The 23,986-nt window shown below is 36.5% G+C and overlaps 2 protein-coding genes across 2 annotated transcripts in view; both read left to right on the top strand.

Annotated features, from left to right (window-relative positions):
* Positions 1–13,834, top strand: part of LOC113294986 — a 28,867-nt gene extending 15,033 nt beyond the window's left edge. Inside the window, exons 3-7 of the mRNA XM_026543350.1 lie at positions 12,182–12,375; positions 12,496–12,620; positions 12,675–12,850; positions 13,113–13,136; positions 13,316–13,834. Of these exons, the coding sequence (XP_026399135.1) occupies positions 12,182–12,375; positions 12,496–12,620; positions 12,675–12,850; positions 13,113–13,136; positions 13,316–13,834 (1,038 nt within the window). The remainder of the gene's footprint in view (positions 1–12,181; positions 12,376–12,495; positions 12,621–12,674; positions 12,851–13,112; positions 13,137–13,315) is intronic.
* A 5,072-nt stretch (positions 13,835–18,906) lies between these two features.
* LOC113292849 (succinate dehydrogenase subunit 7B, mitochondrial-like) lies at positions 18,907–22,027 on the top strand. Its single transcript, XM_026541683.1, has 4 exons — positions 18,907–19,067; positions 19,175–19,246; positions 21,370–21,472; positions 21,629–22,027. Exons 1-4 carry the CDS (start codon positions 19,008–19,010, stop codon positions 21,661–21,663), a joined length of 270 nt encoding a protein of 89 aa, XP_026397468.1. The 5' UTR covers positions 18,907–19,007; the 3' UTR covers positions 21,664–22,027.
* Positions 22,028–23,986: the final 1,959 nt, after the last annotated feature.

Here is a 23,986-nt window from a genome sequence, read left to right as displayed (position 1 = left end):
GACTACATATCTACATGTACTCTGAGAGAAAGTACTCTTCGTTGAGAATTCGATGAGAGACCCGTGTATCAATACTCACGTCTGATTTCTGGATCAGAGTTTCGTATAATTATGAGTTTACGATTTTAGCCCTTGTCGAAAATCCACCATCTACAACCCCAAATCAGAAATATTCAATATCTTCTTTTCTGCAAATTTTCTTAGATCTTCAATAGACACCTGCACACAACAAATTGAATCTCTTGTGATCAATCATGCACAGAACGGAGTCTGTTAACAATGGATTATCACAAGATCGTCTTTAGCACTAACAACAGTCTAAAGATCCCTGTCGAAACTTCAATCTAGTTTGAGTGAATCTTATATTAGAAGATAAGATTCTCAAGCATAAACAAACTAGGTGCAATCAAAGTTCAACCACCGTTAGTCAATCAAATCAATCGAAAACACAAGATAAACCGCAATTATCTAGTTTCCTACCAACAGTACTGTTGTAGTTTTGAAAGTGGTAGTAAAAGTTCGTTGCTCGGACTTGTAAAGATTTAAAAATACAAATATATACAAAAATATTGACAAATTCGTAGAGAGGTAATGGGACTAATGATTCGTCCAATCTTCATAACATAGGGTTCAATGATTTATTCTCAATAATAATCGCTCAATACATATATGGACTCTTATTTTGCCAAAGTAGATTCTCAAAACATTGGTTGTAAGTGTTAAGCATGGAACATCAAATCACCTAAGCTAAGCATGACCCATCTAATCAAATAACACCCAATTTGATCAAATCATGTTTCAATTAATTTTTAATGCAAAAGTCTTAAAAAAGAATTAATAAAATTACCCATGTATGAAGCTCGACCTCCTCCGTCGTCCCAGTGTTGGGGTTTAAGTCATCATAGTAAAAATGCTCTCAAAATAATTATTTATTGCTCAAAAAGTGGTTTACAAATGATGAAAAGGTGTAAAACAATTGAACAGAAAAATCGCAACAGAAATAACTGTTGCAAAGGCACTGTTCAGCTGTTACAAGAAGAACGATAAATGATAACTGCTGTTGTACGGCGAACTACGACCTGAGGACGTGCGTATTAAACACTGTTGAAGAACGACGGTCTTTGGCTGTCTGTTCTTCGTGTTCTTCATCTTCATCAATGGCAGCAGCAGCAGCAGAGAGAAATCATGGTTCTCGATTCTGCAGCGTTCCTTCTCTCCTCCCAACTCTCGACAACCATTCTATTCAACCCCATAGACATATTTATACTCAAAAGCACCGAGATAATCCGAGTTAAATGCAAATAATTCTCCCTTAATGATTTTTATGTTCACGGGAATATTTTCTTTCCCTGTTCACCTTTCACGCGTCTTCTGTTAGCTACTTTCCTGTTCTCTTCTCACACGTTTGTTCTGAGCTGGATTTCCTTGTTTATCCTGGCTTGATTGGTCGAATCTTGTTGAATAAAGAAGAAAATATTCTCCCATGCAGTTACGTATCATCCAATATCACGTGATAATCTCTCTTCCCTGTTTAACCAAGACTCGATGTTTTAGCCCAACTGGATCGAATCCATTAACCATACAATCCCTGTTTAGCCCAAGCAGGTCAATCAAAACAAAATCCAGTGATTGAATCTCGCTCAAATCCCACACAAGATCGAACCCAAATTTCTTCCGTGAACTGCATGAACTTTCCCGCCATTTTGAATTTTCAAATCGTGAAGAAGGGTGTCCCCCTAACCGTCTGTGGAGTGAAAGTAGCAAATGCCCAACTGAGGGCCCCTTAGTAATTGGGTTTCCCCTTAACCAAAATGAGAGTCCGAATAACAAATTTCCACCGGGGATGCTCCGCATAATTTTTCGAGCCGATTTTTCCAAAATTATTTATTTCCAAAAAATACCTACAAACACGCAAAATACCATAATAAGGACGAAAACAAGTAATAACAATACAGAGAATTGAGAACAAAATAGACACATATATGCGTCTATCAAATACCCCCAAACTTATTATTTGCTAGTCCTCGAGCAAAATTTATTCTTGAAAAGTGACCGAGTTAATCTCGGGTGGGTTTATCAGAGGTGTACCCACAAAAACCAATATTCCAGACCCTAGCTATCTACGAAAAATCTTGGAAAGCACTAAAGAACCTCCTTGGTTGGCATACTTATTAATTACAGGAGGAAGTACCCTGACGCGAAATTCCAATTGTTGTATACGAGTTTGCACTCAAGCATACTAAAATTCATATAAGTGACAGAGCTCTACTAAGATAGTTTCACGATGGACATCATACTCGGAGTCAGACTAATCACATGAAAAGATTAAGAAGATGGAAAAAGAAAAATGTAGATGGTTGAAAAGCGAACGGTGTTTCCCATATCTGTCTGAAGGCCTCTGCCAAGATGAACCTAACCTAAATGACTGAGATACCGGTCTGACTAATATTAACGCACTGGCATATACAAGGGAACCAGAGGTCAATAACTTAAATCTAGATCAACAAACTGGCAAATACAAGGGAACCAGCAGTTGACTACACAGAACAATAACCCTTTTTCTTTTCTTTTTTAACTTAACGGCATGAATAGATCTTTTTGATCCAAGCGCATGCTTCTTGTCAGCTGATTACACGATAGTTCTCACGGGTCCTGCATTCCACGCTTGCTTAGGCGACGGAAACAGGGAGAACACACGCATATTGCTATCCAAGTGTTAATACTTATTCCGATTGGTCTAACTGGTCCTGTTTCTTTTTCTTTTTTTTTTTGAAAAGGTAACTCAGTCCCTCTATTTCACCCTAGCAAAGGTAACAACTTGAATCGTGTGCCCCACCAAATCACTTGAAATAAAAGAAAACTAAAAATAGAAAGTGAAAAGGACTCGACGAGATATGGCGAAACTATCATGTTATTTCTAACACCTGAGCTCTGTGCTTTTATGAATAGACTCTATAGATGTTTCCATCTAGTCAGATTGGTTCCTCAGCTCCTAAAACAAAAATGTTTCCATCCACTTAGATTGGTTAGTGCTATCCTTAATAGGCGTAAATTTCTAGGCTCTGGAGTTTATTTATTGCAACTTAAAACTAACAAAAAGTTTCTTCCCCACCCCCAAACTTAAATCTAACATTGTCCTCAATGTTCTAAAGATAAAATTAAAAGCATGAACAAGGAGAAACTGTTACCACTTGAAGAAAAATAGTTAAGGAAAGATATTACCATGTTGCATGAGATTGGGTTACCTCCCAAGAAGTGCTAAGTTTAAATTCTCCAGCCATACTTAGAAAAGGATTGGTCAACTCGAACCATAAAGTAACAGTCGAAATAACTGTGGGTCTTCAAAACCAAAAAGAGCTGACCATAGGAAACTGCAGTGAACCAAGAAAATGGACAAGAAAAGCATGCCCTTACCTAGTTTCCTGAAAACTATCGCTAATTGCGGTTCAGGTTCAGGTTCTATGAAAGGGTCTAAATAGAATATTTTCATTGGCTGCGTTTCTTCATAGGATGGATCCAAATTATTAGGTCCTAGAGTCTGGAAAAACTCAAATAAGAACTTGGAATCACAAAGTAATAACCTAAATAATTGCGGATCCTCTAAGTCAATCAGACATGACTTACAAAATTGACCACAATGAGAATAGTGGTCATTCTTAAGCAAATGTGTCGATTCTAATTTCCTAAGGCATTTAGGTTTAGTCTCACAACTTAATATTCGACACATTTGGAATATAAACGTTCCCACAGTTGGAAGAAAACTATTTGGTGGGAAAACAAAGTCAATCTGGGGATCATAGCCTGGGCAAACCACATCAACCAGAGGATGGGTTTCTAACGACTGAACTTCTTCCTGGATATCATTAGGTTCGGGAAAACGAGTATGAAGGTAATCTTGTAAAATTGTCGAGGCAGAGATATCAAGTCCTAAGTGAAGGGACTTTCTGAGAGTTTAAGGTAAGGCACTATGAAGGTGATAATCACCCCCAAACTTAGAGTTTTTAGTGTCTCTAGATAGACTAGTAACAATCTCCCTAATTTCTGGATCATTAGATTCTTGAAAATGGTCAATTGATTCTTCTAATTTATTATCAGGTAGTTCATCTTTACTCATCTCTACGGGTCTATCTTCTTCTTCCAAGACTATTGTTTCTAAGTCGCTAGACTCTAAAACAGTATTTTCGAAATGAACCCGTTCCTCTAAACCACTATCGGCTCCGTAATCAAAAGGAAAAACTACATCGTCTAAAACGGTGGTATCCCTAATCAAATCCTCGTCCTTTTGAATAGGTGAATAATCATAAAAATTATTTGGATTTGAACTAGAAATAATATAATCATTATAAAGCTCAATTGGATTAATAGATTCCTGATCACTATGCCTACATATTTCAGATTCTTCATTACTACTATCCTCATCATCATAATAGTACAAAGATGATTGAACCTTATCTAAATAAGTAGTGTCTTTTATTCTAACCTCGTCCTCTAGATTGGGAAAATATTCACTATTGATATCAAGGGTAGAATTGGAAACACTATTTTGGAAATTTAGATTATTTCGAGCAGCATTAGCTAACTGTTCATTTTCTGCCTCTAAACGTGCTTGAATTTCACTGAGTGTAACACTTATACGTTCACAAGTCTCATTGAATATCTTAGACCGTTGTGTACTCTCTTCTCTTGAACTAACTGCACGTTCATACTCCCTTCGAATTTGTTGGTAGGTTTCTTCTAGAGATTGAACAGGTTTAGAAATGTCATAATCAGGACTAGTTTTTAAGTAATTTTCCAAAAACGCATGACTAGTACTATAATATTCCTGATTTTCTTGCTCGTAAGACCAATTCGTGTGTGGATAGTAATTGGGCTCACTATGATATGAACCATAACCTTGAAAAGTTTGGCGTTCCCAACTACTATTCCCACCATGGTCATAAAACTGATGATGTCCATATTCAAATTCAGGTCGATACTCATTGTATTGGCTTCTATCATACCAGTTCGACATTCTTAATTGCAAGGGAATTCTACACAACCACAAACAAGGCCGACTCGACTCCACCAAAACAAGCCTAAAGATTTCTAGCAAACAAAAAGCATGATGGCTCCACTTAGATTGTTTTTAGACCAGCTTCTATCTTTCGAAAGGGAATTCGTTGCAATTTGAGAAAACCCCTCTGGAATCAATCTGAGTCAAAGTAAGTTGAATTGAGGCGAGGGAAGCTCAGTGGAGCTTTGATACCCAAGGCCTCACCGCTATCACAAGGCGGCGCAGTCACGCATTCAACTCAAAGAAACCATCATGAACTTTGAAGTGTGCTTAAAGAGCAACCAATATTTTTCGAACGAGTTTCCTATTAAGCTCGTTACCCTATCGGTCTCGTTCTATTCTGGTGGGCCCGGAGATGCGTGAAAATTAAGCGAAATGAAAACGCGGGCCTACAGTAATACCGCAAGTGCACGGTCGTCAGTTGTAGCTCGTGCAAGTACGGGTCGATCCACAGAGACTGGGTGTGTTTGGAGTTCTCTAGCTATCTTGGGCTCTAATTTGCTATTGGGCTATGAATAATCAATGGGCTTTTGAGTGCTAATGGGTTATGATTACCCTTGGAATGAGTTGGGCTTTCAGTGGTTTTGATGGGCTGAACTTGGGTTCAGTTGGTTTCTGATGTGAATTGAACTGGGCTTGATCTTTGGATTGAACTGGGTCTTTGCCTTAGTGAACTGGGCTTCAGTTTGTACAAACAATGGACAGTGGGCTTAGAGAGTTTTTGGTCAAGAAGAAAAGAAGTGACCAGGAGAGACAGGTAACAGTGAGCAACAATGGCTCTAGGCCAAAACAGCAAAGATAGAGGAAAAAGGCAGTGAGGCAATAATACAAAGGCAGTTAGCCTAAGGCAAAGACAATGAAGAAAATTAAACAAGACAATGACTAAACAGCAAAGAACTAAACAACAATGCACTAAACAAAGCAGTGACAAAAGATTGTGAAAGTGATGAACATAGTAGTGAAATAATGAGGCAATGGATGATAAAACAATAAACACAAGGTAATAGTGAAGTAAATGTGACAGTACAATGAAACTACAAGCAGAGAACAATGGAACCAAGGCCTAAGCCAAGGGCAGGGGAGATGGTGAAGGTGAAATGGTGAAGGTGAGCCTAGGAATACTACTAGAGTGGGAAGAGAACCAGCTTGCTCACAGTCACTAGTGAGCACTAGTTTCTCCCCACTGCTCAATCAATCCAATGTTTCACAGGCTTTAGCCTAACATTCACACAAAACAGTAAACAAGAGTGATGAAAGAACACTAGGATGTTGAATCCACCATTAACCTAAGGGATATTCTACTCACAGCTAAGAGAATTACCAAAGTGCTAATTGTCTGATTAAAGCACAACTAGTCTAAGGGCTTAGCAACACTGAACATGAGCTGCACATGATGAAGACTATCTTATTGATTCATGGTTTCATCTAGTCCTAGCATTTGAGATTCAGAACATACATAACAGAAACAGTACAGAACATTACATCAAATGGAGAAACATGGATAGCAAAACATGAATTGAAACAAGATAAACTAAAACTGAATTTGGAATTAAAATTGCAAATTAAAATTAAATCTACAAATACACAACAGGGAAGAAAAATCTACCCAAGAGGAACTGGCTAGTCCAGCCCTCATGGGGATACACTGGCTAGTCCAGAGACAAAACCTCACACACAAACCCACAGTTCCCTTTTATACCCAATACCCAATTTAGGGTTTATAGAAAAATACCCAAATTCAAACAGTGAAATTAGGTATATGATTTACCTAATTTTTGACAGTACAAATTGAACCCATAACTAATTCATTGCTTCTCCTAACAGAAATTAGGGTTTTCTATAAAAATCCCAAAAATTGAGAAATTAGGGTTTCGTAAAATCTTACTTTGATGGCGCAATTTCTTCAATCAATCGCTGACCCATCCTTCCTCTGACTTCAATGCTCCTTCCCATGCCTTTTCTAGCTTCGATTGATAACATGCAATCATTCTCATCAATTCCACACGTCACTGAAATCGTGTGATGTTGATGAAGTTGATTGAAAGTTACCATGTGCGGTAGGTGGTGGTGATGATAAAGAAGGTGGTGTGGTTGTGGCAGAGGTATGGTGGCGGAATGGGTGTTGCAGTTGCAGCTCTGCAACTGTCGGGTGGAGGAGAAGAAGAAAGAAAGAGGAGAAGAATGGGTCGACAGTTTAGGGTATAGGGTATCCGTTTTTAGGGTGTTGAGCGGGCGCATCAAAGTTAGATGTTGGCGAAGCTGAGCCACTGGAATCGAAGCTGGTGGTGAATCGGACGGCTCCGCTTGAAGAGGCTGGTATCGACCGTCGGATGTCTTGATACAACGAAGTTAACGGCTCTAGATGGGGTTAGGTGTTGAAGTGTTAAGCGGAAGTATCGAGATTTGATGCGCAGGCAAAGAAGCGACCGTAGGATCTAAATGTGATCTAATCTGAAGGCTTGGAATTTAGGCACTATGGTGTTTTGCAGGGACTTCAGATTTTGATAAACGATGAAGAAGCGACCATTGGATGATGAGATGGATCCGATCTAACGGCTGAGAATGGAGGCGGGTATGGATATAGAAAATGGGTTTGGGTAAGGGTTTTGGGCCTTGGGTATGCCAAGCCCATATCTTCTTTAAAAACAATTCTTCCTTCTTGAGCCCATTCCTAGCTTTTTGGTCTTGCGCTCCATTCTTTGCGGCTTCCTTGCGTAATTCTTCCGGCTTTTCACCACTCTTCAGCTCTTTTCCGCTCCGCAAGTCATCCAGACTTTATTTATTACCTAAAAATGCAAAATTAATTAAGAAAAATATTTATTCTTGAAAACAATGAAAATACAGAATATGGGATAAAATGTAGAATTAATGCACAAAAGATGAGTTAAATGCCAACAAAAAGGGATAAATATATACATTATTTGGCACTCATCATATTCCAAATTTTAAAGCTTGGGTTCGCGTTAGGTTTCGTTTTCCTAAGGTGGGCAAGAAGGGAGCGGTGATGAAATCCGAACCCTTATCTTGTTTAGGCCAGGCCTTGCCCTTTACTAGGAAAATAAAGACAGTCTGGTTCGTCCTCAAACAATTATCACCTTAAGGCATACAGTAACCCGCTTGCAGGAGATTCGCGGGTGTTTCGATTGGACTTACCTCTCGTACCAGACGGGCGATGAACCGTTGTCGTCGAATCGAGCCACGACTCATATGCCGTGTGCGAACCCGAGGCGCCGAGACGATATAGTAATCGTCGTCCTTCCCTGCACACAGTTTATATAATAATTTTTTTTTTAATAATAATACCCTTCCGTAGGGTTTAAAAAAAACAAAGTCCAATTGTTTAAAGTCCAAAGTCCAAAATAAATAAATAAAAAATTACAGTTTTCCTCACACACTCTAAAAAAATTAAAAATTAAAAATTAAATCCTAAAATTGTCCTTTTTTTCTTCTCTTTTCGCTTTAATATTTTTCCTCTCCAAGTCCTTAGTTTTCACTTTGAACCTGCAAAATAAAGACAAAAAGAAACGTAAAAAGGAACAAAAAATTCTAAAAAAAATAATAAACCTAAAAAAAAAAATCAATCTATATACAAGTCCGCGTCGGCGGCGCCATTTTGTTGTAGTTTTGAAAGTGGTAGTAAAAGTTCGTTGCTCGGACTTGTAAAGATTTAAAAATACAAATATATACAAAAATATTGACAAATTGGTAGAGAGGTAATGGGACTAATGATTCGGACAATCTTCATAACATAGGGTTCAATGATTTATTCTCAACAATAATCGCTCAAAACATATATGGACTCTTATTTTGCCAAAGTAGATTCTCAAAACATTGGTTGTAAGTGTTAAGCATGGAACATCAAATCACCTAATCTAAGCATGACCCATCTAATCAAATAACACCCAATTTAATCAAATCATATTTCAATTAATTTTTAATGCAAAAGTCTTAAAAAAGAATTAATAAAATTACCCATGTATGAAGCTCGACCTCCTCCATCGTCCCAGTGTTGGGGTTTAACTCATCATAGTAAAAATGCTCTCAAAATAATTATTTATTGCTCAAAAAGTGGTTTACAAATGATGAAAAGGTGTAAAACAATTGAACAGAAAAATCGCAACATAAATAACTGTTGCAAAGGCGATGTTCAGCTGTTACAAGAAGAACGATAAATGATAACTGATGTTGTACGACGAACTACGACCCGCGGACGTGCGTCTTAGACACTGTTGAAGAACGACGGCCTTTGGCTGTCTGTTCTTCGTGTTCTTCATCTTCATCAATGGCAGCAGCAGCAGCAGAGAGAAATCATGGTTCTCGATTCTGCAGCGTTCCTTCTCTCCTCCCAACTCTCGACAACCATTCTATTCAACCCCATAGACATATTTATACTCAAAAGCACCGAGATAATCCGATTTAAATGCAAATAATTCTCCCTTAATGATTTTTATGTTCACGGGAATATTTTCTTTCCCTGTTCACCTTTCACGCGTCTTCTGTTAGCTACTTTCCTGTTCTCTTCTCACACGTTTGTTCTGAGCTGGATTTCCTTGTTTATCCTGGCTTGATTGGTCGAATCTTGTTGAATAAAGAAGAAAATATTCTCCCATGCAGTTACGTATCATCCAATATCCCGTGATAATCTCTCTTCCCTGTTTAACCAAGACTCGATGTTTTAGCCCAACTGGATCGAATCCATTAACCATACAATCCCTGTTTAGCCCAAGCAGGTCAATCAAAACAAAATCCAGTGATTGAATCTCGCTCAAAGCCCACACAAGATCGAACCCAAATTTCTTCCGTGAACTGCATGAACTTTCCCGCCATTTTGAATTTTCAAATCGTGAAGAAGGGTGTCCCCCTAACCGTCTGTGGAGTGAAAGTAGCAAATGCCCAACTGAGGGCCCCTTAGTAATTGGGTTGCCCCTTAACCAAAATGAGAGTTTGAATAACAAATTTCCACCGGGGATGCTCCGCATAATTTTTCGAGCCGATTTTTCCAAAATTATTTATTTCCAAAAAATACCTACAAACACGCAAAATACCATAATAAGGACGAAAACAAGTACTAACAATACAGAGAATTGAGAAAAAAATAGACACATATATGCGTCTATCAAGTACCAGTAGAGCTTCTCAATCCCAAAGAAGACTTTAAAATGAGCGGCCGTAAGAGATTTCGCCTAATTAGGTTTTACTCTCCTCTCCGAATAGGCGGCTTCACCAGTAACAACACAACCGTGGAAGTTTGCTGGCATGAAGGATTAGTTTGCTAGAAATGAAAACTTCAAGTATTTATAGACAAGGAAGTTTGGACACCAAGGAATTTCCAAAACCGAAAATATTCTCAAGATATTCATTAAAGCATAAATTCGAATTCCATAATTCCTGGAAATGCTCTGTCCAAAATAATGACCGAAAATCTCTTTGGAAAATCTTTAACTAGTAAATGCACATTATTAATTCTTAATTTCCTAAAATAAAATTAAGACCTTAATTAAAAGATTATTAACTTATTTATGTTTCGATCCAGGGATTTTCTTCCTTTAGCTATTAAGGAATAACTTTGAACAATTAAAGATAAACATTACTGCATGTGTTCAAAGTGTGTCGACATCCTTACTTTGTAAGTCCTCTTTCATACTTACAACCTTGAAACCGATTTTCCACACTTCCAGACAAGTTTAGAATTGGTTCATCTGACTTTCAAGAACTATGTGATTGATCAAGAACACTCAATCACAAATCATGGGTTTAACGGTTCTACCAAAACAAGTTTCGGTTCTACCTCCATGTGAGTATTGTGCATAGTCACACTAGATTTCCAAAATTCGATTGACTAGGTACTAGGATCAGTTCCCCACATATATATGGTATCTAACTTATATGTGTTGCACATGTCCATAGGATCGGTTCCCCTTTCTTCTACAAACTTGTTGCACCTCATACAAAGATCGATTCCCCTTTGTGATGTGTTGCACCTCTTACTAGGATCGTTCCCATTTACCCAGATTCGGTCATACAGAAATCACAAACTCGATCATACCATCTCAGGTGATTACTTAAGATCGATTTCACTAATAAAAGTCATACCAATACATAAGTCAGGCCTTTGTGAATAGTTTGACCAAGAACACAAACAAATCATGAGCGGTTATACTAAATCACACATATTGGATGTTCACAAGATATGCAATGAATAACAATCCCAATAACGCCTGGTGATTTCCTTTTCGATTCATAAACAAGTTTATGAACTAACTTCCTTAAAACACATGTAAAACATTGTTTCCTAGGATGAAATCCTCACCTCATACCCATACATAATCACAATAGCATTTAAACGATTATGTCGATGTCTCTAAAAAGTTTAATGGTTAAGCAATAAACCTCGTATTGTATTCCTTAATACTATGTCTATCTAGAGTGTTCATGCTTCGCAGTTTTGTTTTCAATATGCACGACTTGAAAGATACGTTAGGGAATGAAACATTTCAAGTCAAATATCACTAACCTCAAGCGGAAGGATGATGTTGTCGTTGTAGCTTCTTACTTCTTCACTTCTTCAAGTCTTCGCAATACTTGTAATGTCTCATATCCTGATACTTTCAAGCTAACCTATACGAAGTTGACTCTAGTACATAATCAAGCGAATCTTAAATGACTTTTGATTCACTAAAATATGACAACCAAACTTGACATACCAATGCTTGGTGGGTTCAACCGAGCTATGCTCTAACAAAGCACATTGATAATATTTTGCAAATTCTCCAAGATTTTGGTAAGTTGTCAGGTCAAATGCTTAACTTTTATAAATCCTGTGTTTATTTTAGTAAGAATCTTAATCCTGTAACTTGTGTTGATCTTGCAAGTGCTCTCAATATGTCTTTTTTTACCGATTCAAAAAAATATCTTGGAGCTCTTTTACTTCTTGGTCATTCTAAGGTGAAATCTTTTGAACCCATGGCACAATCTTTTGAAGCTAGGCTCAAGAATTATATTGGAACCACTTTAAATCAAGCTGGTAGGTCTACATTGATTAAGTTTGTTTTAAATTCTTTGCTTACTTACCAAATGAGCTGTTTTAAAATCCCATCTACTTTAATCATCCAACTTGATTCTTTGTAGAGGAATTTTTGGTGGGGACATAAATCTGGTGAAGGAATTAAATTTATCTCCTGGGATAGTATTAATGTTTCTAAGGAAATGGGGGGACTAGGTTTTAGAGATTTAGAGATATTTAATGAAGCTCTTATTTGCAAGTTGGTTTGGAAAATTATAACTGAACAAGATCTATTGTGGGTTCAGATTTTGAGTGCTAGGTACTTTAATCATTGTAGTATACTTCATCAGCAAAAACTGAATGAGAATTGTTCTTGGATTTGAAGGGGAATATATAGGTGTATTGTTACAATTAAGAACAATAGTTTTTGGGATGTAAGGTGTGGCACTAAGATAAATATTTGGCTAGATAGTTGGGTTATAGGGTTGGATCACCCTCCTATTCCTGCTGAAGGGCTAGTGAACACTAATGCTTATACTTATGTGTCTGATATTTTCCACGAAGGTACTAGGAGCTGGATTGTACCCCTGATTCATTATTTATTTGAACCGGTTTCAGCCAATAGAATTCTTGGAATGGATGTGCCTGCAATAGGAACTGATACCCTAATTTGGTTACCAGATAGGAAAGGCATTTTTTCAGTTAAAAGTGTTTATAATGTCTTATTTAGGCAAACTAATTTCAATGCAGGGGATACTTCTGTTCCCTCTCAAGTCTGGAAATCTCTTTGGAAGGTTAAATTGTCTCACAAGGTTAAACTATTTGTGTGGAAATGTATCAAAAATATTGTGCCAACTAGAGATAAGCTTTCTAGATACAAAAATGGAATATAACTACATTTTAGTCTTTGTAATCACCCTAGTGAATCCAGTGATCATTTATTCATCAGTTGTCTCTATGCTAGATCAGTGTGGTTAGCTTTAAACATTTATGTTGGAAATATTTTAACTCAGCATGGCTCCTTCAGAAATTGGGTAATCTCATGGTTTTCTGCAGGTAATAACAGAATTTTTGGTGCAGGTATAAATAGGCAGGACATCAATAAACTCCTAATGGTTTCAGTCTGAACTATCTGGAAAGATAGGTGTACAAAAGTCTTTCAGAATCATAATCCAAATAGACTTTTTTCCTTGGATAACATCAATAAGCTTGTTTAATTGAATGTTGACAATACTGTGATTGTTAATGGTCCAATGCAGCTTCAGAATTGGAGTTCACCAGATTTTGGTCGTCTGAAAATCAATATTGATGTTTCATTTGTTAAGGAAACTTTTCAGGGAGGAATTGGACCGATTATAAGAGATTTTGAAGGTACCTGCCTTGGTGTGCAAGGGGAATATTTTAATGGAGGAATGGAGCAAGGAATAAAAGTGGAGGAGCTGGAATCCAGAGCTATGAAGAAAGTTGTCACTCTGGCAATCTCAAGGAATTTAACTAATGTCACTTTTGAGTCTGATAGTGAAATGCTAGTCAAGTCCATCAATGGTTTTGATTTCTGTATACATTGGATGAACCAAGGTTTAATCCTAGATATTAGGTTTATGTTGAATAAAATTAGTAACTGGAAATGTGTTTCAGTTAAAAGAGAACCAAATAGTGTAGCAAACAAGATTGCTAAAAAGGCTAGGATCACAAAGTCTAATTTTGGTTTTTTGGGTTCTTACCCTCTTGACATTCAAGACTGGGTTACCCATGATGCTCATGTAATTTCTATCTGATAAGCAATGGTTTTTGAATTAAAAATAAATAAATAACAATTTGCAACAATGATCCTCAGTAGCATTAGAGTTTTCAACATCATATTCTACCAGAGTTTTTTTCTTCTTCCCCTTTGACCAAATACCACTGGTTGTTATCGAGAGCTTCGTCCATATTTTCTTGAGATAGAATACTTAACCTGCATGGGAGACATGCTTTATTATAGGAAAGACTATAATGGTAATTATCAACCCAAGTGTATGGTATTTATATAATACGAACTAAGGCTTATTCCTATAGTGCTTCAACATTCAACATGGTTCCACGTCACTTTGAATCACCTGTCAGCCCCTACGGTGATTCAAGATTCACATAAGAAGCTACCAACCATTTGGTGCTAGTTGGAATATTTTCCCAGAATATTCTTTAGATAACGACCAACCATTTGATGTTTTTATTTGTGGGTCCTACCGTATGAGATATTTTTTCTAGAAATATTGGCATATTTTGTAGGAATATTCTCTAGAACGCAAAATCATTGGATGCTAAAGCAATTTTTGGAGCGCTAAATCATTGCCCGCTCCTGTGTTGATTCAAGATTGCACTCAAGCAAATGCTTGAACCTTATGTTCAAGGCTATGATGGCGCTTTTGTAACAATTTTGAAATTGAATGTTGAAGGTCCATAAGGGAAAGCCTAAGAGGTATTTCCATAAATAAGGTCGGTTACGTGACCCCAATCCTCCAGTTTATGTTTGTGCCCCAACAAAGATGAGGTCCTCACTTACTAACGTCTGTTACTAGGCCAAAATGAACGTAGGTATAGATATTGGAAAAAAAAATGGCCCCTCTGATTGTTGAGACTAGCGCGGTCAACACTTTAGCTCCAACAAAAGATTACCCTGACCAGGACTACTGTTTAGGGATATCGAACTCATGTTGTTATTATTCTGATTATTTTTACAAAAGAGGAATATATTAAACATTAAGTAACAGATACATCATTAGCCAATGATACAGAGATTTCAGTTGGTGGTACATTCCACCATTTTCCTATGTTACAAAACTTGCAGACTGATTTGGCTAAACAGTCGGCAACTTTATTACACACTCTAGGTACGTAGACACATTTCCAGTTGTTGTTTATTTTACAGAAGTCTACACACAAAGATAAAAGAGAAGAAGATTTCCATGGAGGTAAAGGAAAGCCAACATTTATAGACGATATTAAACTCTTATTATCAGATTGAAAGATAACAACATTCCATTCTTTAGATTTATCCCATTGCATTGCCTCTAACAGATCCCATGTCTCAGCTTGGAAAACATTGGCTACTCTTCTAAGAACTCCTCTGGAAGCAACATGTCTCCCAGCAAAATTTCTAACTATCACACCAATACCACATAGATAAAAGCTTTTATTTTTAAAATGTCTGGTGGAGGAGGTTTCCGATGATGTGAATGTCCTACAATATGTCTATGATGAGATGTATGCTGATGAGGCACTAATGAAGAAGCAATATTAGTAAGATACTTAAACAGAGGCAATTAAACAGAGTTAAGATTAATCTGAACATGCTGAAAGGTAACTTGACATCTGTATCTCCATATGTGCCACATTGTTGCAATGATTCCATATATAGAAGGAGAATCTGAATCAAAATTGATCACTGCATTAGCTGAAGACCAAGTAAAAATCCAATCAGTAAGAGTATTGCACTGTTGTAAAGATGAAAATGCTGAGGAAGAGAAGCTTCCCATATGGCAGTAACAAAGGGGCAGATAAACAAAAGATATTTAATGTCTTCTATATTGGTCATACTGCAGAGAGGACAAGAGAAATCACTTATATCAGGAACATGTCTCAGATTACTCTTAACTGGGAGAGCATTGTTAATAACCTTCTATAAAAAGATGAACAAGAATCAGTAACTTACAAGGTATCTTTAGTTTCCAAAATTACAACCAGAAAGTTGTATTGAAGGAAGATGAACAAGAATCATGCAAATCCATTTCACAGAGATGATGATAAGTTGATTTTGTTGTAAAAACTCCAGTTGATGTAAGTGGCCATATGAGAGTATCTTGAGTCTGTAATACTAGAGGAATGGTTAAAACCGAATCTACCTTTGTGGAGTAAACAGATTTCTCAAAAGAGCAACATTTCATTCACCTATCTCAAAATGTATAAGATCAGAAACCCATTGATGTTCATTTATATTTAAGTCATTCCATTGATATAAAGCATCTTTCTCAGAGGGTATCCAGTTATGTTTCTAAATGTTTATTGTAGAACCATTTCCTATTTTCCATTTACCAAACTTATAAATAATTTGTAACCCATGTTGTATACTTTGCCATATCCAACTAGTGTTTTCACAAAAAGGGGGAGGCACACGCTTCAAATCATATAAAGAAAAATATTTACTATTAAGAAGTTGAACCCACAATTCTGTAGAAGAATGAATCATATCCCATGCTAGCTTTGCTAAAAAAGAAGAATTATAATGAGACAAGTGTTTTAAACCCAAACCTCCATGTCTTTTTGGCAAACGAACCTTATTCCAGCCAATGAAATGCCTTTTTTTTCCCCACCAGTAGTTCCGCTGTATTTGATCCATTTGTTGAATTGTGCTAGCTGGCAACTTGAGAACCTGCATATGATACATACCCATCGTGCTTAGAACTGAATTTAATTGTGTAGTTTTACCAGTCTGGTTAATTAATTTACTTGCCCAACCTTGCAATTTGAGATTCATATTGTCCAGAATTGGATGACAATTTTTATTCCTTGATCTGGCATCAACAAAGGTATACCCAGATATTTCTCTCCCAAGCCCATAACCTTCATTTGCAGGATATTTGCAATGTTGTTTTTGGTAGAAGGAGAAACATTAGTGCTGAAGAATAATGTTGACTTCTGTAAGTTGATAACTTGGCCCGAAGCAGTACTAAATTGATGAAGAATAGCTTGAAGTTGTCGAAGATGATGAGGAGAAGCTTCTAAAAACAACAAGCAGTCGTCTGCGAAGAATAATGACTGATTTCAGGACTGTTTTTAGCAATTTTGAAACCCTTTAGCTTACCTGTGTGAAGATGATTCTGAATTATCCTAGAAAAAGCTTCCATGACTATGAGAAAAAGATAAGGCGATAATGGATCACCTTGTCGAATCCCTCTAGTAGGAATGAAAGAGGCAGAAGGACTTCAATTTATTAAGAGTGACACCTCTGTAGTAGTTATACATTATTGAACAAGCTGTATCCAGTCATGATGGAAACCAAGGCGACGAAGAATATCAAACAAAAAAGACCATTCTAGGCGGTCGAATGCCTTAGACATGTCTAATTTCAGACCAACGTAAGAGACTTTACCTTTTCTTTTCTGTTTCATTGAATGAAGTAACTCATGTGCTATAATGATATTATTTTGGATATGTCTACCAGGGACATAAGCACACTGAGTAGGAGCAATAAGTTTAGATAACAAAGGTTTAAGTCTATTTACAATGAACTTAGATATAATCTTGTAACTTACGTTACAAAGACTTATGGGTCTGTAGTCATTAGGAGTCTGAGGATGTAAAATTTTGGGCATAAAAACCTGGTAAGTATGATTGATGGATTTAAGCATGAATTTATGATTAAAAAAGTGTTGAACCATAGATGTTACCTTTTTACCAACTGTAGACCAACATTGTTGGTAAAAGGCTGCCTGAAAACCATCACTTGCAGGTGATGACCATGGCTTGATTTGAAAGACCACCTCTTTAATTTCTTGTTCCGATGGAAGCTGCAAAAGCACACTATTTTCTTCTTCTGAAATACAACTTTCAAATTCTGACAAAATAGAAATATCTAAAACTGGATTAGTCGATTTCGTAATTGCAGAAAAATGATGAAGTAAAGTGTTCTCAATATCAGTTTTTGAATCATGCCAAATACCAAGAGAATCCTGAATATCAAAAATACGACTTCTTTTCTTGTTAAAGTTGGCTTTGGAGTGAAAGTAAGAAGTATTTTTGTCTTCGTCATAAGAGTGAGCCCCCGATTTCTGCATGTAGAAGTCTTTTTGAATTGATAGCCATTTTTGAAGAGATTGAGTTGAAGAGATTGAGTTAAAGAGATGACAAGAGGATCAAAAGTTGGTATGTTAGTGTTGCAGCAGTGATCAAGATGACTTTGAATAGATTGAATTTGAGTTTCTATGCTACCAAAAGTTGCTTTCTTCCAAAGTTGAAGTTGATGTTTCGTATAGTTTAGTTTAGAAGAAAGTTGATAAGGAGGAGAACCTAAAACTTGATGAGACCAGCTTGTGTTGATGATGTCAGAACAAGAAGCAATGGAAAAACAATATCTTTGAAGCCGAAAAGGAAGGTGTTTCTTTTCTATACGTGTTGATGTAGCTAAAAGGATGGGAGAATAATCTGATGCCACCGGAGGTATATGAAGAACATGTGCCTTAGAGTAACTGTTCAACCAGGAAACATTTGCAAGTGCTTTATCAAGTCTAACAGTTGTATAATCATCTCCAGATCTATGATTAGACCAAGTTGTTGCAGACCCAGAAAAACTCATGTTGCTATTGCTTAGAACTTTGTCTTTTTTGTCATTTTTGCTCTTGGATTATTCATTTTAATTTTTTTTTGAGAAAGATGGGTTTAATTGAAAGATTTTAGAGAAAAAATATGAAAATGGAGGACATGCGAAGAAATAAGAGAAAAATATGTCTATTATAAGCGTTAAAAACCGACTGTTTGAAATTAAAATTTTGATCATTCGCCATAAAATATATTCGGGCAATAAAATCCCAATCGCTGGATCCAGATTCAGTCGCTAAGTCATTTTCTCATATTGGCGAGACAAGTTTGCCAGACCACCTGGCATGACAAAGTTGGACAATTTTGATAAAACCACCCGCAAGACACCTATGTGTACAAATGTCGTCTACATCAGCCTAGAGCTTTACACACGGATACGGGTGGGTACGGTTTATTTGTTCTTGCGGGCTATCAAACCCCACTCTCAATTTTTGCACCACCACTAAAAGGACGGTCTGGATTAAAAAACATCTAGATGTACTTTCGATGTACTGAATGGTGGCGTTTAGTCTTTGATATGCAAGCTGAATAATCCACTCCTATCTCTTTCATTTTCTTTCTCTCTTTCAGAAATCTAAATCAGTGTATTTCGTTATGGCGTTTCTACTTAATAAAGCCTCCACGATTTCTCGATTCGCTTCTTCTTCTGCTCAGGTGGGACTTTTGGTTTAGTTATCGATTAATATTTAGATCAGTTTTACATATATCTTGAACGATTCTATTGATTTTTTCTTCTTTTTTTTTTTGATGTTTTTATGTAGAAAGTGAATCCATCGTTTCTTCAATCGTCTCGCCGTGGATTTCATATTGAACTTGGTGCTCGTGAGAAAGCTGTAAGTACTTCGATTTTATATCTTTTTAGGGTTCTAGGAACGATTTTTTGTTAGATTAGAATTGCAAAGATATTCTGGATCGGGTTAAGGTTTTTGATCTACCTTAGATAAGTGAACAGTCTTCTTGGTGAGGACACGAAAATGGATAGTGGAAATGCTTAGGAAGTGCTGATTTTTCATCCTACAAAGATATTGTGGTTAAAAAGGTGTCTGATTTCCCAACTATTTATTAGTTTTTTGTTTTCGTGTTTATCGAATTCTGAAAAATGGCAATACTACTAAGAAAACACTCCTTAAGAACTGTACATGGTTTGCATAGATACTAACACTCCTTAAGAACTGTACATGGTTTGCACAGATACTGGTACGGGTGTCCGATACCGGAGAATCCAATTTGGCATTTTCAAAAATGGCCCATACAGATGTTGGCCGATATGGCATACACATAATTTTGTTAGTGTAATTTTATAGCAACCAATAATGTATTAGAGCACATAAATTCAATGTAATCCCAAAAACACTCTTCGTACATCTCTATCACAGAACATTTCAGTCCCACAATGCCAGCAAACTTGGAACTTCCTATCTCAACCCTCTTTATGAGGGGAGTAAACTCCTTCATTTTCTCTTTTAAGTATTTCTCCACTTCACATGTACAAAGCACGTGAAAAGCAAGACACCTTCAAAAAAGAATTTAACGAAAAAACTTGAAGTATATTTAGACTAACATGATTCGAAAAATTAACAGGCAATCCACAAATAGATACTACAGACTCGTATTTGTTGTTTTAACTCGTTTGGTCGACAAGGACTTCTTTACAAGGAAAAAGAGTATCTACATTCTAGAGCTAAGCTAAATGTTTATCGTACGTAGTGGGGTTCCCATACATTTTGTATCCATTGGTTTCAGCGAACTCCATAGTGGCTTAGTGAATGATTTTCTTGCCAATCCCTTTTCACGAGTTGTCTGGCCATATTTACTGATCAGTTTTTGACCCTGATACGATATAGATATAGAAGTAGCTACCAAAAGAATAAAAACACAAGTATTTTGCAATAGAATGTTCTGATTTTATTGCTTTAGAGTAAGAATTTACAACGTTTACCTTTAGGTTTATTTTCTGCCCTAGGTATTGCTTCTTCCTCTTGGTTTGTTTTCTGTTCGTATTCCTCTAGCTTTCTGCCATATCCTCTACAAGCACTCTAGGTGCCTATTTATAGGTTTAAGCCTACGCTAAAACTAGTAATACACAGATTAGGAAAGACCCTCCTATTTTTGTAACCTTCTAGAAATAAAAAGTCTACTGTTCCTTCTAAGAATAGAACTTTTCTTCTAGAATTACTTGGAGAGTGATTCAGTGGTTTTGGACCTAGGAATAGGGTATTCTAATGGGCCTATACCTAAAAACGGATCATTTTCTATCAAATCTCTATTTTATGATTTTTTTATTTATAGCGGATCTTCCTTTTTGAACACCTTTTTACATTTATTGGTTTCATTCCAATTTACGAACTAGATGGAACTTTTGGATGATTCATATTTTTAAGGCCAAAGCCCTGTGTTACAACAACGCGGATACGGTATCGGTGTCCTGTGTCCAGTATGTCATGTTGACACGGCAACTTACATACTCTAGAAAACGGGGATACAGCGTACATTAGGTAGACAAGTAGATTAGCATAGATAGCGAAAATAAATATCTAGAGAGTATCTTTGTATTACTAAAGATAAAGCTTCCAAAATATCTTTTTAACCAGAGATAAAAGCTTCCAAGGGAGCTAATAATGTATATTCTATTTCTCAGAGCATATTGATAATCAAATTTTAGAGTAATTAAGGTATTTTAGATTTTCAGTTATATTTCTTGGTAATTGGGCCGTATCCGACGTTTCGGACACGCGTATCCGTGTCAATACGTATCAACACGACTCAATTTCTTTTTGGGAGTGTCGTTGTAACACAGTAAAACCCATCATTTGAAAACAACTAATTCCTTGAATGTTTGTGAGCTTTATTCTTTCTCATTTGGGTTATTGGCTTATTGCCTTAATGTTTGTCAACTTTATTTGATTTGTTTGTTTCCTATGTCCAAATTTCATGACCTTAAGCTTTTTTTTTGTAGCTTTTGGAACCACACCCAGCGCTGATACGTTTCAAGTCTACTAAAAAAACTGAGCACCTAGTCAGAAGATTTGGAGATGTCCTCGCCCTTGTTGTCATTTCTGGTATGCTATAGTATAATCTAATATGATCCCTTGCTGTCCTTTGTTTGGTCAGTTCATGATTTTCTTTCCTGCAACGGTGCAACTATATATATATATATTCTGTATTGTAAATGAAATGCTTGGCAAAATAAGTTCTTTTTTGTTAACTTGTTACAGGAGGTTGTTATGAGGCGTATGTCAGAAAAACATGAAGGAAAGAAGCTTGTAAGGAGGCAAATTGACGGGAGGTCATAATGTAGGGTATTCTCCTTGTAAGCTTTGCTTTGTTCTGCTCTTTTCCTTCCTTCCTCATTAAAATCATTAAGTCTTTTCAATCACTCCTCTAAGATCTTTTTCCGGTTTTTTGAATAAATAAAGAAAGTTTTGTAGCTTATTGCTTTGAGATTAAGCTTGTAAAGAAAGAGTGATTAACAGTGGGTGGTTTGTCTAAAAATAACTAAATAAGGATTCTTCAGTGAGATACTTCCTGCCTTTCTTGCAGTGAAATATTTCATAATTACTAAAATCACGAACATTCTGGTGTTTCAGAATGTAATTGTCTGTTTTTTCGGTTAAGTTCCAATTGGTATCATAACCATACATCATGATTACATTTCATTTAGTAGCTACCCTAATGCATGTAACTGCCTTCACTTTCCCCTGGAACTTGATTTTGTTTATGGATCTTTCTTAATGCTGAAAAGAAAGTTCATCTCAACTTGCTTTGATACTAAACTGTTAATATGATTACAAGACCTTATGCTAGAAAAGAAAATGTGGTCCGACTTTTTTTCTTTTCTTTTCTTTTTGTGTGGAAAAAAAAAGTTACAGTTGCATATAACTTATTCGGTCCCGTGACTGAGTCTGCTATTGCAGCTGTTGTTGTCTAGGTATCGATAAGCTGAGGAATGGGGTCCCATACAAACAAAAGAGTTAGTAAAGACAATTTAAACGAAGATTAAAAGTGATTGTTAGCACGGTTGTTGGTTTGAGTTTTTCTAGATTTATGAATTTGTCATTGATGATGAGACCAAGTATGTGGGATAACAACCCATCTTCTTGGTGGTATTATTGGTGGCCTGAAAATCATACCCCAGAACCCAGTCATTACAAATCGTGTGTATACGTGCAATTTCGTCGACATATCTGATTTACAAATCAAATGTGACAAGGATGCACACTTCAGCCAAGTAAGTCTTAACATTTACTGTGGCCAATTGGTCATAGCAAATTTGATGCGAGTATTTTCCTTTGAAATTGGACAACAGGGTAGGTTACTTGCATGAGGTAAAACCAACAATTTTCAGTATGGCAGTATCTAACAACTTCCCGGGAGGGGTTCACCGTTCACTGACCTAACCTCTGTATGTCTCTAAACCAGACAATGATGAGCAGTGACTGTGTAATCAAGAACAGACAAAGGAGTGAAACAGAAAATGGGTGCATGATAACTTGAATACCCTAGGTTAAAACCAAAATCAAAACACCCGAAATCCAACAAACAAAAGGTAATGAAGCTAAAGGTGGCAGGGAGGAAGTGAAAGTGTGTCCACCTTTAATCCTTGTTGCTGTCCAAGTGTCTTAATCCTTGTTGCTGTCCAAGTGTCTCATGCATTTATTCCTCTTACCTTCTTTTGAAATAATTGGAGACAAAGAAGAACAAACAACTCCATCGCATTTTACACCACACCCCCTTTATTCATTACTTGCTCCTCCTAATTCCTAAAACAGATTGTATGGAGCTGTTTATACCATTATAATGACCTGTTCATTCAACATGACAATGAACTGTTTAATGTAATATTAAAATATAAAAGCAATCGGCAATACTTTAAGAAGGCTATTATTGGTACGTCATATTCCATTAGAGGGGCGTTACTTAATAGGACAAAAACGGGTCACTCGTAAGTAATATCAAAAACCCCTTATCTAAAATAATTTTGTAATGACTAAACAACCCTTATATAGTTAATTTTAATTTAATTTAATTAGATAAAAATTAAATTAATGAATTTTGTTGTACACTTGATGAATTCTGGGACAAAGTTTTTGTGGGAAGAAAAACTGGCCGTAAAATAAACTTCTACGGTTGGAAATAATCCAAACCTGGACGTAAAATCACTTTTACGGTTGGAAATAATCCAAATCTGGACGTAAAATCACTTTTACGGTTGGAATTAAAAGAAAACTAGACATAAAATCAGATTCTATGGTTGGAATTAAAAAGAACCTGGATGTAAAATGAGCTTCTACGGTTGGAACTAATTCAAACCTGGACGTAAAGCTACATGCAAATAAAATTCTACGGTTGGAATTAATCCAAACCTGGACGTAAAATCACTTCTACGATTGGAAATAATTCAAACCTGGAGTAAAATCACTTCTACGGTTGGAATTAAAAGAAAACTGGACGTAAAATCGGATTCTACGGTTGGAATTAAAAGAAAACTGGACGTAAAATGAGCTTCTACGGTTGGAACTAATCCAAACCTGGACGTAAAACTACATGCGAATAAAATTCAACGGTTGGAATTA

Source organism: Papaver somniferum, chromosome 7 (genome assembly GCF_003573695.1).
Source record: "Papaver somniferum cultivar HN1 chromosome 7, ASM357369v1, whole genome shotgun sequence".
Taxonomy (NCBI): domain Eukaryota; kingdom Viridiplantae; phylum Streptophyta; class Magnoliopsida; order Ranunculales; family Papaveraceae; genus Papaver; species Papaver somniferum.
Note: the sequence above shows the minus strand (reverse complement) of the source record. Positions and strands in the feature narration are given on the sequence as shown.